This window comes from Arvicola amphibius, chromosome 7, assembly GCF_903992535.2.
Source record: "Arvicola amphibius chromosome 7, mArvAmp1.2, whole genome shotgun sequence".
In the NCBI taxonomy this organism is placed as follows: Eukaryota; Metazoa; Chordata; class Mammalia; order Rodentia; family Cricetidae; genus Arvicola; species Arvicola amphibius.
The window spans coordinates 20,857,202-20,874,445 of NC_052053.1; the positions used below are offsets into that span (position 1 = coordinate 20,857,202).

At 44.1% G+C, this 17,244-nt stretch overlaps 1 protein-coding gene and 1 long non-coding RNA gene across 2 annotated transcripts in view; both read left to right on the plus strand.

Annotated features, from left to right (window-relative positions):
- The first annotated feature begins 765 nt into the window (after window positions 1-765).
- Window positions 766-3,696, plus strand: LOC119818363. The gene is made up of 3 exons (XR_005286099.1): window positions 766-946; window positions 3,174-3,230; window positions 3,511-3,696. It is a non-coding gene; the product is annotated as an uncharacterized LOC119818363 (long non-coding RNA).
- A 6,379-nt stretch (window positions 3,697-10,075) lies between these two features.
- Window positions 10,076-17,244, plus strand: part of Dpp4 (dipeptidyl peptidase 4) — a 79,263-nt gene continuing 72,094 nt past the window's right edge. Inside the window, exons 1-2 of the mRNA XM_038336155.2 lie at window positions 10,076-10,284; window positions 10,767-10,851. Of these exons, the coding sequence (XP_038192083.1) occupies window positions 10,279-10,284; window positions 10,767-10,851 (91 nt within the window). The 5' untranslated portion in view covers window positions 10,076-10,278. The remainder of the gene's footprint in view (window positions 10,285-10,766; window positions 10,852-17,244) is intronic.

Consider the following 17,244-nt stretch of genomic DNA (forward strand, 5'->3'; position numbering starts at 1 on the left):
GGCACTGATCCAGCCTGGGAAAGAAGACCCAAGGCAAGGCGAAGGATAGAGGGATGCAGCAGAGAGACATTAAAGAGGTCCGTGTGTGGGGTCCAGCGCTGTCTCTGAAGGAGACCTGCCGTGTTTCCGGCTTGGGCAGTGTGCAGGTGGTTCTTTTTATCAAGTGGGCACATTCTAGGAAAGGATGGCCTCTGATGAGTGGGGAATTTGTCCCGGTCATGATTAAGGTGCACTTGATAGCCCTCTGAGTCACCCAGGTAGGGACCATCTGGGGCTTGTAATCTAGGAGACAGATACCAGCCAGAGAGCTACCGGAAGAAAGGACTGGTACACGGAGGAATGTCAAACCCGGGGTCGCGCTGTGATGACTCAGGGATCATTAGCTCTGGGAACTGGGTTGTAAAACTTAAAAGCCAAGGGCAGATAATTGCTGGGCGGCAGAGCCAAGCTTGTCTGACTGTAAACTCTTCACTTTCTTCACTTCGATGCCTTCCAGGTGGCACGGCGAGCCACTGGGGGAGGCGGTTGTCGCTCTGTGGTTGCAGTTACTTCAGCCCAGCTCCGGTGACTTTTTTTTTTTTTTTTTTTTTAAATACAGACATTGATAAAGCTTGAATGTCCTACTGGAAAGCAAGATAAGACAGACAGGAAGTCCACAGAGGATTTCCATCGAATACACTCTGGGCAGAGAAGGAAGTTTGTGCAGGGTGTGTTTGGCACCGGGTTTAAGAGTCTAGAAGGGCCTCAGAGCTGCAAAGGCTCTGACAGAACTCGAGCTCAGTCCTATCTACCTCCCTCAGGCTAGGTTGCCACAGAAGATGCAATTTGATAATATAAAAACAGAGAAAGATGCCATGCCTTTAAAGAAGATAAAGTATTACAACAGAGGATCTTCAGCTTGGGAGGAAGATTGAAGAGACAGCAAGAGCTGGAAGGGAAATAGAAGGTGAGGCAGGTAGATGAATCCAGAAAGACTACCTCATTTAGAATAAACACTATGACCTCCCAGTTCCCCATGCCTAGAAAACCCTTCAGGAAGACCAGCAAAGCCTGTCTATTTCTGGTGTTTGCTCCTGAGTTTTGCTTGCTAACCTTGGGTAAATTACAGTTGTAAGTTGGCTTGTAAACCCTTTGGTAATGGGATCATGCCTGACTTGTTTGGAGATTGGTACACTGCCTGGCACAGGAGTTCTTTAGCGAGTACCGGAGGTCTTTCGGTTTCCCTTGGGGTCAGTTTTAGTTCACCTATGAGTGCATTCAGGCTGGTGTGATGGTGGACATGGAAAAAAGTCTTTAAACATCATCTCTAGTGAAAGCTTCAAAAGTATCGACCAGGACATGGATTATTATTATTGTTATTATTATTATTATTATCCTTCTTGGCTTAATCAATAATATGCATTTATTTATTTATTTATTTATTTATTTATGTATTTATTTATTTATTTTGGTTTTTCGAGACAGGGTTTCTCTGTAGCTTTGGAGCCTGTCCTGGAACTAGCTCTTGTAGACCATGCTTTCCTCGAATTCACAGAGATCCACCTGTCTCTGCTTCCTGAGTGCTGGGATTAAAGGCGTGCACCACCACCGCCCGCCAATAATATGCTTTTAATAAATTCAGTAACATTGTCACAGGGCAATCATCCCTCCTCACATGGGACTTGACAGCAGGGGAGTGTGAAAACTTTCTACTAAAAATGAGAAAGGCTGTGGTCTTCCCTCATGGAGCCTGTTGGCACAGGGAAACAGGAAGCAGGCCAGCTAGAAACAACATCTACTGGAGCACGTGGGATCTTTTCTGATATCTCCTGGGTTGGAAGCAGAGGTCAAAGACAGGGATGCTGACAGCCACTTGATGACCCCTCACTCACCATTCTGGGCAGATTTCTAGGAAAGGTTCTGAGTCTGGGGTCTCATTGTTAGATACGGTTTTTGTACATATTGAGTCTCAGCACTAACACTTCAGAGGTTCATTCTCCTGGAATGAATAGAGTATTTCTGCCATGTATGTTGAACCAGTGTACCAAAAAATATTCTGCTGATCTAGAGCAATTGGAGTGGTCATACTGGAATCATATGTACATGTTGAGATTGCATGCTAAGTAAGGACAATGTCATACTGAAAAGGAGGTAGATTCTTGATGGCAAAAGAATCTTGCTCTTGTCACACCAATATCTATTGTTATGAAATGTGCACTTGCTACAATTCTTTCTAAACCTGAATGATGTACTTCTCATTCTATTCTGATCACTACAATGTATTTTTCCTTATTTTAGTTATTCATAAAAGGGCAAACAAAAATCAAGAAGTCTTTTTATAAATCTTTTATGAATATGTGATTTCCCACTTAAAATAGGAATAGAAAAAATGGTTCCATCTCCCCTCTTAAAAAAATAATAATGAGGATTTTTTTTGTTTGTTTGTTCATTTGGTTGGTTGGTTAGTTTTTAATCTAGCTTGGTCCCCAGCTCCAGCACTCTTTCACTAATCCTTACTATTTCTCTCCCTAAATCCTAGGAGCCATACCTTCCCTACCACCTGAGCCCTAACGCCAATCCACAAACACCCCATAAACATCTCCCACATCAGCACATCCCCCACATCTTTACAGCCCAGACAACACAAGAAAACAGCTGGCCTCATAGCTACAGCCACTTTGAAGAATCCGATTCTAAGGATTTAATATATTTTCTCATGAACCATATAATTATTTCTTAAGGCAGAGGTTGAAGTAAGCAAGTCCTTCAAATTAAAGAGCTCACACACTCTCCAAAGGGCACCATCAAAAGAAGAGCACAAAGGTCTCCAGAGACTGGCTTGTGGCTGGCTTCACAGGTGTTTACTGAGCACTTGAAGGTTACCAGGGAGAGGTGAGCTTTGATCTGAGAGCCACGGGAGATCTGCTATGTGGCCTGTGCATGAACATCAGGGTCTCATTCTCAGAGACAAACTATAACATTCTCTGCTTGGAGGGAGGCAACTGTCCAGTAAGGAGCAATAGGTGTCCCACAGCCCCTGTGTTCTTTCCCATCAGGTTCCCCTTCCTCCTACAGCCAGACAGCCTCTTCCCTCTCCTCTTTCCTGTTACGTCTGGGCTTCCAGCTCCCACCCTAAGAGCACACAGAAGAATATGAGGTTGATAATAATTTATTTTCCATTTATTCAATGACAGCTACTATCGATGGGTCCCAGCAACTTTTCAAGCAGTGAAGAAGAATGGCTGAGACAGGTGAGGGAATAGGTGAGACATTTCCACTTTCCTTAAGAAGACTGTTTAGTAAACAATAAGCCCTAACTTGGTTTGTGCTGTTTATTTGGTTCATTTCAATTTGTGCTCTCTCCCATCCCCTTGGGAGCTATCCGTATGCAAATACCATTGTCTGTTATACATTTTCTTTTGCCCCTGTACCTCTTGGGCTCAGCCACAGAGAGGCAAGGCATTAAAGGAAAAAAAAAAACTACAGCAATTATTTCTTCTATTTTAACAGTTGCTTTGTTCTTTATTCTAGGTAACCTCAACTCCAAGACTCAGGTTCTTCACAGGAGCCATTACCATAATAGTTGCATGGACAGTGTGGTGTTTGGGAGTATCTGACCTATAATAATAATCATGATAAATGGGAACCATTATGATTCTATGCAGCTTTCTGTCACAACAGCAAAGTACTTGAGATATTAAAATTTTAAATAGAAAAGCTTTTGTTGGTTCATAGTTCTTGAAGGGTTAAGCCCATGCCTAATATTTGCCCTATAATGAGGCTGAGGATCACAGGGGTGAGCACTGGGGCAGAGTTAAACTGCTTTCCTCACTCCTAGGGAGCAAAATTTAAAAAGAAAGATTGGAGTCTTAGATTCCTCTTTGAAGTCATGCCTCCATGAAATAGACACCTGCCACAAAGCTACAGTTGGTGTAAAAACTTCTGTCTATTGTTGCTTTGATTGGTTAATGAGTAAAGGAACTGTTTGGGGCCTACAGCAGAGCTATAGGGGAACAGAGCTAGGCAGGGAAAACTAAACGGAATGCTGGGAGGAAGAAGGCGCAGTCAGGAGATGCCATGGATCCGCTGCCCGAGATAGTTGGGCTGAAACTGCTGGTAAGCCACTGCCATGTGGCGATATACAGATTAATAGAAATGGATTAAATTAAGATGTAGGAGTTAGCCAATAAGCAGTTAGAGCTAATGAGCCAATCAGTGATTTAATTAATACAGTTCCTGTGTGATTATTTCAGGGCTGGGCAGTTGGGACAAACAAGCAGTCTCCTTGTAACACACAGTAGTGTCACTTTGGAAACCAGCTGCTAAGAGTGGACCTAAGGGAATGTCTACACATTAGTAATGAGGTACTGAACAATGGAGTCACTATATGATAACATTTTAAGTCAGGGATTGACTCAAGCAATCAGAAGTAGTCAGAGTCCTGACAGGCAGATGTTACAAAGAGAGGGGCCCTTTGTTTGTCCTGGCCACCCAGCTAGCTTACATTATACCCGAAATAATCACACAGAAACTCTATTCATTAAAACACTGCTTAGCTCATTAGCTCTAGTTTCTTATTGGCTAATTCTTATATCTTAATTTAACCCATTCCTATTAATCTGTGTATCGCCACGTGACTGTGGCTTACCGGCAAGATTCTAACCAGTGTCCTTCTCAGGCATAAGATCCATGGCGTCTCTCACTCTTCCCTTCTTTCCAGCATTCAGTTCTGTCTTCTCTGCCTACCTAAGTTCTGGCCTATCAAGCCCAAAGCAATTTCTTTATTCATTAACCAATGAAAGCAAGACACAAACAGAAGAAACTTCTACACCAGGCAGAAATGTACTACTATACTAGAATATTGCAGACTGAGAAATTATAAACTTCAGAAATTTATTTGTCTTACAGTTCTGGACACTAAGGAGTGATGAAGGCCTTCTTGCTGTATGACAGTGTTATATACTGTCCATGGGGACCCCAAAAGACCACCAGGGAGACCCACTCACCAAAATGCAAAAGCAAGGTTTATTATCATTCATGAGTACAAGGTGGTAGGGACCTCGTCAGCGCAGCAGGGAGAGGAGAGGAGGTATGCAACCCTTCTAGAGGGCATTATTAAAGGCATAAAGCAGAAAAGTTACATTAGCAGGGTATGGGGTGATGGGTTCAGTCCTGATTGGCTCGTGCCTAGGGACTTTTCACAAATTTTATTTTCAAACCTCGCCTGTTGCATGTCAAGTTTTCTTATCGGCTGACCTCCGGGTGGGGACATCCTGCCATTATCTGTACTTTACAGATGGCTACTCTGTTACTTTTACCCCCTAGTCATTTCTGAGGACTGGAATGTTTTATGAAATAGCTTACACAAGACACAGGATTGAGGTGGAAGACAAAGGGGAGGAACTTTAGTTCTTCAAGAGAATGGTAGAGGGCATCACATGGCAAGAGTAGGAGCAGGGAAGAGGGCAGAGCCTCCCACCCTCTTTTATAATTAGTTCATTCATAGCAGCCTCTAACCTACTCCCACAGTAATGGCCTCACATCCATATTCATGAGGGCAGTGCCCCAACATCTTAATCACTTCCTAAATGCCCCAACTGTTAACACTAGCCTGATACCAATTATATTTCAACAAGAGTTTTGGGGAAACTCTTTGGGTCATGGTAATCAGTCTATTAGGAAGTTTCCAGACTTAAAAATTCACAGTCCCTGGATGGAAATAGATCTTTTCAAGAAACGATTCTGTCCCAGGATGCTGTCACTGTACATAATTTAGATACTCTCTCAAGCTTTGCTTGGTACATATAAAATTTGGGGTCCCCTATGAAAAAGGGTATACTTAGACCTTTCTGGAGTATTAAGTACTGACCCTGGGTTTATATGAATTTCTCTGGAATTAAAACACTTCTATGGTGGTTAGACAGACAGCCTAGCCATTAATAGTTCTGGCTCTTGCAGAGGATCTGGGTTCAGTTCCCAGCACCACAAGGCAGCTCACAACCAGTGGTCCTAGCTCAAGTTCCAGGGGATCCAGTGCCCTCTTCTAGGTTGCACAGGCACTGCATGCACATAACGCAAGACACACGTTCAAGCAAAATACTGACAACCATAAAAAAATATCTCTGCAAACAAAACAACACTGCTATCTGTTGACAGTTCCCTGTTCTTGCCACAAACGACCACAAACTGAGTTGCTTTGCTTATGTATTTGTTTGTTTGAATGAACATACAAAGAATTTGGCATTTTCAAAGAGAATTTGCTTTTGGTGATTCTCCTACCCACTTCTTCTCCTCCATCACCCCTCCCCCATACTGCTGTTCCAAATCCACTCTAGTATAGTTTTAGAGACTGCAAATCTGAGATAGTTTCTGCTTGGATCATCAGGGTGTCAAGAGGGTTCTGCTCCTTTACAGGCTATAAAGGAGAATCTGTTTCCTCCAACAGATTTTTGCTCCAACGCCTATAGCCTATAGACTGCCTGTGATTATTCTTTATACTATGAAGATATATTAAGGAGGATGGGCCTACAGGGAGATGCCGGTGCTGTGGTAGTCTGAATGTAACTGGCTGCCACAGTCTCAGAGGAAATGGAACTATTAGGAGCTGTGATTTGTTGGAGTAGGTGTGACCTTGTTGGAAGAAGCCGCTCACTGTGGGAGTAGGCTTTGAGGTTTCCTATTCTTAGGATGCTGTCCAGTGTACCACTTGACTTCCTATTGCCTGTAAGATGTAGAACTCAGCTCCAATACTGTGTCAACCTACATGTAGCCATGCTTCCCACCATGATGATAATGGATTGTACCTCCAAACTGTAAGTGAGTCATCCCAATTAAATGTTTCCTTACAAGAGTTGCTGTGGTCATGGTGCCTCTTTTACAGCAACAGAAATCCTTACTTGGTGTGGGAAGTCCTTCTGTATATGTGTTGCTTCTATTGGTTAATGATAAAGTTGCTTTCAGCCAATGGCTTAACAAAGTAAAGCCAGGTGAGAAATCCAAACAGAGATGTAGAGAAAGAATAGGCAGAGTTAGTGAGAAGCCATGTAGCCATCACAGGACACAGATGCCTCCACCAGAGCCCAATGAAACTTTGCTGGTTGGCCATGACCTCATGATGATGCACAGATGAATGGAGATGGCTTAGTTTAGGATATAAGAGCTAGCTAAAAAAAAATGCTTAAGTGTATTGCAAATAATATAGTTTCTGTGTGATTATTTCAGGTCTGAGTGACCAGGACTGAACGGACAGCCTCTGTCAACACTTACTAAGACAGGTTCCATCCCTCCACACCGATATGGAAATTTTGAAGTACATTCCTGAGTAAGGGGCATAGATCATGGCCACTATCCAAGAACCTCACTAACTCAAAGGCCTCTTGCACCTGAAAAGTCGACAAGTCAGGCATACCCTCTGCAAGGGAAGGTAAGCCACTACAGCCTCCATATCCACAAAGAAGAACAATGCTCCCCAAAACTCTGGATTTTGGAGACACTGTGCACTGTAATTGGGTGTGTTTCTCCACCCCTTTGCTTAGTGCCCTGCCAGGCTGTTTCTTCTGAATAGAACTTGTAGTGAGAGTTCTGCACATCTATGCTATCATATGAGTTTCCCTGCATGCAGCTTGAGTTTTATGACCCAGTAGAGGCAGTTCTTAGCAGAAAAGCCAAAGCAGCCAGGCTCAATAAGAGTCATGAAAAATGCCTCAGAGTTAAAAGCATCTTTATCAACTTCTTTAAAAAAAAACTGTATTTTATGTGTATAAATGGTTTGTCTACATGTATGTCTGTGTATCATGGTCATATCTGGTTCCCAAAGAGGCATGAAGAGGACACTGGGCCCACTAGGAATGGAGCTGTGAATACATAGCTGTGAAATCCCATGTGACTGATGGGGTTCCAATTCAGGTCCTCTGGAATAACAACAAGTTCTCTTAAGCCATAAACCACCTCTCCAGCCCTGCCAATTTCTGTAGACAGAGTCTCACTATGTAGCCCTGACTGAACTGGAACTCACTGTGACACTGAACTCACTACCTTCGACTCCTTAGTACTCAGATTAAAAGTATGCACTACCATGCCTTCCACCAATTTCTTATTCTCCATTGTTATAATTAATTATGCCAAAATGTAGGGGACCTCCTTGAAGGTGGCTACAATGGCAAATGACTGCTTTCTATTTGAATTTCTGCAACTGCCTTGCTCCCAGGGTTATAGGAGAGGCTGAAGGCACAGCAACAAAATGTCACGTGCATCTGTTTTCTGGAGATACTATAACAAGCTACCATAAGCTTGATGGTTACAATCGTGGTTTGTTCCCTGGTTCTAGAAGCTAGAATTCTGAACTCAAGGGGTCCTACACCAAAGATTCCTTATTGTAAGGAAAATGTCTATCTGCTCTAGGCCTCTGTGGTTTATAGGTGACCATTGTCCCTCTCTCTCTATGTCATTTCCCTCTGTGAGTGCCTCTATTTCCCCATTTTATAAAGATATGAATCACATTGGATTAAATCCTCATCATTGAACACGCAGAGTACCTACATCCAAATGGGAACCTTTAGACGATCCACTTTAACAGACTATCACCAACTAACTACAAAAACGGGTTCTCCACAATGAATGGAGTTTTACCTGATCTTCTAAGTGATAGAGTGGGCCTGGGCAGACACCTTAGACCACTAGGGAGAAATGGCATGTGTCGCGGAAGAGACAAGCCCACTGGATGCCACAAGGCAAAAACAAACACTGGTGCAGAGAACTTGGTTTCTGCTGTGCCTTCTTCCATCGGGTTAATGTCTCACTTTCCTTCAGTGGCTGTGTGGAGAGTGCCCTGCAACCAAAGAACAGTGGAGGGGAGAGACATCTTTGTTTAGCAAAGAAAGCTATCACAGCTCTTTGGGTTAACTGCTAATATCAAAGCTCTACTCGAAATCTTCCTAAGACCCAGAACCTTGAATGGTACATCTGCTTTTCCATTCTGTGTGGGGAAAGAGTGATGGGGTAGAAGATCTATGCCAACTCGAGTGGTGGTTAATGTGTTGACCAGTTGATTGACTAAGGATTTATTAAAAATACCATCAAAAGCCTGACACATGAAAGTCCCTCAAATGTGCACTGAGTATGGAAGCAATCATGTATGAGTAGAAGACTGATCCCAGAAAACAAGATGATCTATTCTGTAGGCGTGATCCAATGGCCCTTAGTGCAGTCCAGAGCTGATGTAGTTATTACTGCTGTAGTTGCCCCCACTATTGTAAGTGCCCCAAGTGCTGAGAGCAATGGACAGCCAGGCATCCGTCTTACACTGTTCTATAGAGGCCTTTTTAGACTGCCTCTTCAGTTCCAGCTCAAGATCCCAGTAAGTCTTGATTCAGGTTCTTTGGGTGTTGGGAGAGAGAGGTGGAAACAGATGGGGTGGTCGGGAGACATAATGAAGGGAACATTTTGCGTACCTTAGTCCATTTGTATGGCCTGCCACGGATGGCGATTTATAAAGAAATGCATTCCTTTACATTGTGGAGACAAGGAGACCTAAAGTTAAGCGATTTTGGTATTCTAGCTGTGTCCAGCACTCTTCACAGCTTCACGGGGAGTAACTTGGTGGAGTGACTTAATGTCGCTATGCATAATCCTCCTCCCTGTAAAATAACACAATAAACCGTAGAGCGGTGCTTAAGTAACTTTCAGGTGTTATTTTTTTTTGTGTGTGTCTTGATTAGAAGACGCTGCAAAATTAGTGGAAATTCCCTGGGGAGGATTAATGCAGATATTCAGCCTGAAGTGTCATTCAAAAGTGAACAATCACCCTTTCTTGCCCTTTGTCAGCCAGACAGCACGGGGCACCCAACTCCTCTCAGCACGACACACCTCTCAACGGAAAGAGAGAACTGGTGGTCACTTTCTGCAGTGAACTGTGAATCTGCCAAACCCCATGCCTTCTTGGACCTCGGTTTCCTCATTCGTCCCCGCAAGGAAGCAGCAGTTAAACCCCAATATGCAATGTCCCTTTCAGCAAAGGGGGATCGCTGTCCTCCAGTTCCTAACTCACAGGCGTCCTGCCTGCCACTCCCTGGCTCGCTCAGGGTTTCTTCCGCTCTTCCTCCCCTGCCCTGCGCCCGCTCTGCACGCCGAAGCCTTTACACTGAGCCCGCCCGGCGCTAACTAATGTTTAACTCGGGCCGAAACTTGGCGGCGAGCGCAGGGCGACTGCGTGCAGAGCAGCGGCGCAGGACGTCCGTCTCCGCGCGGTAATTTCTGCCTGCGCTCAAACACCGGAGCTCAGTTCAGAGGAGCCGCCCGACCATGAAGGTGAGTGCACCCAGCTTTGCACCTCCCCGGCCCCTGGCTCCGGTTGTGGGTGCTGTTTCAACAAACTCTCTCCAAACTGACCCAGATTTCTTGGAGGCAACCAGGAGCTGCCATTAGGCAGAAGCCACGGGGCCAAGTTAACAGGTGAAGGAACGTCCGGTCCTCCGCACCGTCTTCTCCCTTAGATCTGTGGAGCGTCCTTCTGAGACCCAGGCACTGAGCCTTGGAGGTCGGGGACAATCACACGCGGCACCCTCACTTGGCTTCAGACGGGTGGGTGGGAGGAGAGATGCCAACAAGATCACAAGATCATGCTTGGAGCCAAAATTCAAGGGTTCCTGCCAGAGTGAACCCCAAACCCCATCGGTCTCCTCGTGCACCTGCGAACCCTTCTGCCTCTGAGGGGGCCTAGGTCCCAGTCCTCTTCCCAGAGGAGGGACGACGGCTTTTCTCTAATTGTCCACAATCTGACCTGCTTGCAGACACCGTGGAAGGTTCTCCTGGGACTGCTTGGTGTAGCTGCGCTTGTCACAGTCATCACCGTGCCAGTGGTGCTCCTGAACAAAGGTAGACAACTCGCAACATCTTTTTAAAACAGAGTGAATGGAGCTAGGGCCAAGTGACATGTGGTCATGCAAAGTGGGCTTAGTTTATAGGGGGCCTGGCCCAGTGTATCCGGGCTATGGGACTGCCTTTGCTGCTTCTGGGGACTCCAGTGTTTAGGTTGTAAGCCTTGAGGCTTCCTCTTTTTGTCGTATAAAACACACACTTCCTGAAACTGGAAGAGAGGCTTGGTTTCTCTTCATTAAATGTAATTGCAAAAATCTTAATCTTGAATGGTTGACTTTAGAAGGTTGTGGAGAGGGAGAGAGAGAGAAAGAGAGAGAGAGAGAGAGAGAGAGAGAGAGAGAGAGAGAGAGAGAGAGAGAGAGAGAGGGTATCCAGAGACTTTTTTTTCCCTGCAGGTGCGATGAGAGTTGTCAATTGTAAGATTCGGTTGTAGAAAAGCAATTATTTGATCGTTTTTAGAAACATTGCAGTACTAAATTGCCTCTGCACATGACATAGTGAGCTGGAATCAGTACAAAACAGATAATGGGATGCCACCTTTGGATGGGAGCAGTGAGAAGAGCTAACGCGGGCCTCCTTGGGCTCTTCTCTCGCGGACCCTCCTGCATTACTCTGGGCACATGGTGCACATTCTGAACCAACCTCACTGGGTGGAAATGTAGTCAAGTGATCTTAGATTTCCAGGCAACAACTGAAAGTTAGTATGTAGAGCTATCAAAAACATTCCATTCCATGATGGAGCAAAAGTACCAAAGGTTAATCATTGAACTCACTGCTGATGATACTGAATTGAGATATCAGTGGTTACTTCTGTTTTAGTCAATGTAGTTCTGTTGTCTCAGAACTAAGGTAGATCCAAAGTTCAAGGCCATCCTCAGCTACTGGAGAAGGCCAACCTGGAAGACATGGGGCCCTATCATTAAGGAAAGAAAAGATATGAAATTTAAATAAAACATTCAAAAATCTATGTGAGGAAAAGATGAGCCATACCTAGAACCAAATAATCTCAAAGCCGACTTTTCTTCTGAGAACCAGAGATGTCATAGCATCCCAGAAATACTGTAACTATACAACTTCTTCAGGGGAAGCCAGTGGGATTGCGACCTATGGATAAGCCCATCCGAGATGGACAGTGGATCCATCTTGAACTTGCCTTCCAAAGGGCTTGCTCCAGTTACCATTAACTGTAAGACGTCTATGCTACTGGATAAAGTATGCAGACTGTAGAGGGCCTGTTTTGCCTTTTCAATGGACAGCATCCAGTCTCTTCTCTAAACAAAATATCAAGGATGTTCCTCTGCAGAGGGCTTGAGAGACCTGCATGTCTCCTTTCAGGGACTCTTAGGGTTTTAACTAGAGAGGCCTGAGCACACTGCCCTAAGGACCGGAAGGAGCTCTCTTAGGGAATCTGCAAAAGCCTGAAGAGTAAGAAATCATGCATGGCTTGTGTGTCAACACACAGCGATCATATTCTGTGCTCTAGGATTCTAAAGGTCCGAGGGCCAGAGAAGAAGGTGTAGTGGGAGCAAGAAGCAAGAAGTGGGCTTTAATCCCTAGGTGACATAAAGCTATGGGGAATTATATATACTTAGATGTATGTATTTTACTTTATCTATGAGTGTTTGCCTGCTCCAGGTATCAGTTGGAAGTCAGGTCGTGATTCCCTGGAACTGAAGGTACAGATGCTTGTGAGCCATCCTGTAGGTGCTGGGAATTAAACCCTGATCCTCTCCAAGAGCAACAAGCACTCTCCCCAACTGCTGAGCCATCTCTCCAGTCCCCCCCCCCTTTAATATATGGGGGGAGGGTTCTAGCATGCCTGGTTTCCTGGGCTTTATAGTGGAAGAAAAAGCTGGAAGGAAAAGCAAGGAACTGGGCCTCAAACAAGGCGCAGTTCACAATTTGGAAGCTGGAAGCTACTCAGATGTGAATGGCTCTACTTTTGTGTCTGGTTAACCTCGAGAAAGTATGGGGGAGGGTAGCAGAGAATGCCTCCTGGGGACCTGGCAGAAACCTGGTTTCCTGGTAGCTTGTTTACTCTTACGTTGCTCTTTCTCTCTACTTGCGGATTTTCCTGTGTGTTTAGATAGAAAATGAAAGTCATCTTGTTTCAACTCCTACCTTATCATAAGGGGCAGAGATGAGAACCCAGGCATGTAGCATTTCCACTAGGTCAGCAATACCTTTCCCGGGCTGTGCCACACTGTAAGGGATGAACCCAGCTTCATCTTGATGAGATGATGAGGTGTCTGCCCACCCCACCCCATGCCCAAGGTTTAACATCACACAACCTCAGGCAAGGAAGAAATAGGAGGAGAGAAGTGTAGAGTGAAAGAGAAAAAGAGGATTTGAAGTAGGGAGAAAGAAAAGAGGGGAGGGAGATTTCATTGAAAACAAAAGAGACCTAGATTGTGTACAAAGCAAAGAATTAAACAGCTAAAAGGACTGGACAAAAGGGGCAAACCCAAATTCTTCCCCTGAGAGGCTAGTTTAAGATAAGGTCAAGTGTTTCCATATGAAATGCTGATGTCAACAGAACCAGATGAACTAAACACAGGGAACAGGGTGGAGGTACTTCAGAGTATTGTCTTTTTATTTGTAAAGATAAAATGCTTCCTGGAGTCAGAAGTTAGCTGAGAAGCTTGCTCTTCTCCAGGAAAAAAACAAAAACAAAAATCTTTGCTGCTTGGTAAATGTGTAGCGTATGTAAAGCTTTTCTTTAAACTTTCACTTGCTTTGTTAGAGACATACATTGTGTTTCCCAAGAATCAGCAGCAAAATATATCAACATGTTACCTATCGGGTAGCCAACAGCCAAGTGGAAATGAAGTATTTTCATTCATAATTTGTGATTACTTCACTTTGTAGTGTGATGTTTGAGATAATCAGTTGCCAAATAGCTTTACTATTCTGTCTAATTATGGAATGGAAATATCCTTCTTCTTTTGTGCCTTTGTCTGCTCCACAGTATATTTCCCTAATACCATCTTTTAATTCATGTGAAACCTGACTTCTCATCCACGCCCCCATACTAAAAGAAAACCTAAATATGAGGGAAAAAGGAGGTGCCAGAGAAAAAAGATAATATCTATACAGTTTGCCTGAGAAAATCCAGGATCGATTCCCAGCTGAAAGAACAGAAATGAGTCTGAAAGAAAGCTTTGTGTGCGTCAGAGGACAGTATCTACATACTCCGCTTTGTAAAAGCTCAGTTGACTGTCCTCAGTCCTCCTGAGTGATCCTGTCATCAGCGCTTGGTCTTTTTCTGGCCAACAACTCTAGCTTCCATTTCCCTAGCTATAGGACGCGCCTTAACTTTTTCTTTGTCTTGAAAACTGTTTCCTCTCCTTTCAAAATGGGTCAGAAACCCAGAGAGACAAGATTGCTTGCCTGGTTAATTGTCAAAGAATAACAACCTAAAGGGACTGACCAGAGCTGGTGTGGTGTGGTGTGCTTTTTAATGATAAGTCCTGAGGCCCCGGGGGAGGTGGCTGTAAAGAATGCAAAAGCAGTTTGCTTTGTGGCAGAGGTGTGTTCACTCTGTGCCTTGAATTGGGCTGAGAGTCTCCAAGTGTTTCTTATTTAATCTGTAAGAGAACTCTTGGGCAAAGTAGTACTATTGCTATTTCATTTGAAAAAAAAAAAAAACTTCTTCATGAAGAATGAATTTCTCCAACGCTTGAGGCAATAGGCATTATCTCCTAGATTATGAGTGAGGAATTTGGGTGTGGATCACCTTGAGATACTGGTTTAGGGTCTCTCCTGAGGTTATCACTTGAAAAGATGGAGGATCTTATGCAAGGTCCCTCACCTTGTGCTTAGCTAGAGACCTAAGTTTTCCTGATGAGATTCTCTTAAGTCAGCAAGGCAGATGAATTCTCTTGAAGGAATCACACAAGAAGGGCTAAGCAGGAAGCCTGGTGCCTATCATGATTTATCCTCAGACGTGGCCATCACAACATCAATTCTGGTGTTTGGTATTAGCAGTACAGAAGAACCCCGATACAAGGGCACGGGGAGAGCCTGACAAACAGCAGAAGGCGCATATCACTGGACCCTCTTGGAGGATGGATGACGAAGAAATTCAGAAGCTTTCTCAGTGTTCTGTAGAGTAGATGGTCACACACAGACTGTATGCCTACAGCTGGTACTTGAAACTGTTAAACCCCACTGTCATTTTGTTAGCTTAGGATCAATTATAAAATCAGCTGGGTCTTATTAACATAATTGTTACAGCCTCTAATTTACATAGCTGTAACATAATGTCTCCACTGTTAATGTCTGTTATTCTTTTGGTCCCCACCCCTTTCCACGCCCACTCCCAGCGACCTCTGGTCTCTCGGAGTCATCCTGAATCTTTTCTCTTCCCTCTCTCTCTTCTCACTGCCCCCTTTTGCGTGTGTACACGCGTCTGTCTCTCCCTCTTCTCTCTCTCTCTCTCTCTCTCTTTCTCTCTCTCTCTCTCTCTCTCTCTCTCTCCCACTCCCTCTCCCTCCCTCTCCCTCTCTCTTTTAATAAAGCTTTATGTCTATTTTCTGTGTCTGTGCCGTTAACCTGCCACCGCACCGCCTGTTCACCCGCCGCCCTGGTCACACGTGTTCCGCGAGTCTCCGCGCAGCTACGCGCAGCTGCCCAGATACTATCTTTTTAAGAACAAAAATGTCTACATCCTAAGTGTTCTGAGGAAAAAAGCCTATTCCAGAGGCCTCTATCCCTATCTAACATTATATGCAGGCAACTACTTCAAGAATTATCATTCCAATTTCCCCACCCAATAACCTTAGGTGATGCTGGAGAGTCCTTGGGATTAAATTAGGGGGCCTCATGAGTGCTGGGCACATGCTCTAACCACGGAAATACCCCAGGCCAGCATCTGTGTGCTTGAATGGCCGTATTGGCAGTAGGAGTGGGAGTGAACCAAGAGACACAGCTGCATGATGCCACCTGCAACGACAGGAGGAATTCCTTTCAGAGACCACTACTCACTGAGGTGAAGCTGGGATCCTTGACTTCACTACAGAAACATTTCAGGACTTGCCAGTCTGAGACAGAGTTGAAGTTCATTACGAAGTGATTTTTAACATAGAAGGTTAATGGAAAGAACAGGATAAACCTGAGCATAGGTATGAGCTTCTCAGGGGGAAGCTGGGCTTAAGTCTTTTTTACCATAGACTTACAAAAGATCTTGGTGCTTTCTGAAGTTACATCTCAAAGGGTTGCTAAGGAACTCAATGAGATCAGAGGGTTGTTACCGGGTGCGCTGGACAGGATTACAGCTGATAAGATAAAAACCAGTACACAAGGTTGCACAGGGAGTTAAAAAGTTTATAGGCTTGTTTGTAAAATACCCAGAACATTATAGATTCTCATCTAGGACAAGAGTTAAGATCATTTTGAAAAGCACATATGCTTAAGACTTTGGTTTGTGACTACTTAAGAATTCTTATTGGGAAAGATCTCTATATAAAAGGAAAATCTCTGTTAGACAACCTTTTCAGTGAGCTTTGTTAATTGTGCTCTTGACTCTCAGCTGGTGAATCTTGAAGCGGTCTCTTCTCTCTCTCTTTCTCTCTCTCTCTCTCTCTCTCTCTCTCTCTCTCTCTGTGTGTGTGTGTGTGTGTGTGTGTGTGTTGGGGGGGGGGTCTTTTCCTTGTCCTTAAGTGTCCCTGGTTTTCACTCTGGCTTCACTGAATGGTATTACATTAAGTAGCATTAATAGTAAGAGTTCATCCCAATTCATCACCAACACTTGCTTTGTTTCTGATACAAGTTATGTTGTTCCATCTAATCTTCACAGAATAGCTGATTTCAGTGAGAGGGATCCATATCTTTTAAGCCTTGAAGATTCTAGGATATGGAAAGCTTATGGGCTTGTAACTAAGTAGTAGGTGTTGGGAATCCAAATCTTAGAGCCTCCCGTGAGCCGGCCAATCCTCAGAAATAACTGATTTGACGAAATGCTTTGATGGCCAGTTTTTCAGAGTTAATGTTTAATCATTGCCTTGTGGCTGAATGCTAATCCTTTCATAGTTGTAAATCGATATCTTGTAAATATTTCTAGCTGCACTCTTCACCACTGCCTGGCAACCCCAGTAAGGAGGTGGCCTCTCAACTTGAGAATAACCCCAAACCACAAACTTACCACTTCTGAGCTGTTTTATTGGTTTCCAGGCATAGATAGGGCTTTCAGTTTTACACTGGACTTCAAAAGTATAATTTCGTATGAAGCTTCTCTAGCTTCTAGTCCCTTCTCTCCTTGAGTGTCCACACTGATGTATACATTCCTTCAGTATTTGGTTCACTGTGTGAAAGAAATCGACCCGTGAGTGTACACTGTATAATTTACCCATCTTGAGTCTGCAAAAAAAAGTAATTTAAATCAGAGCCAAA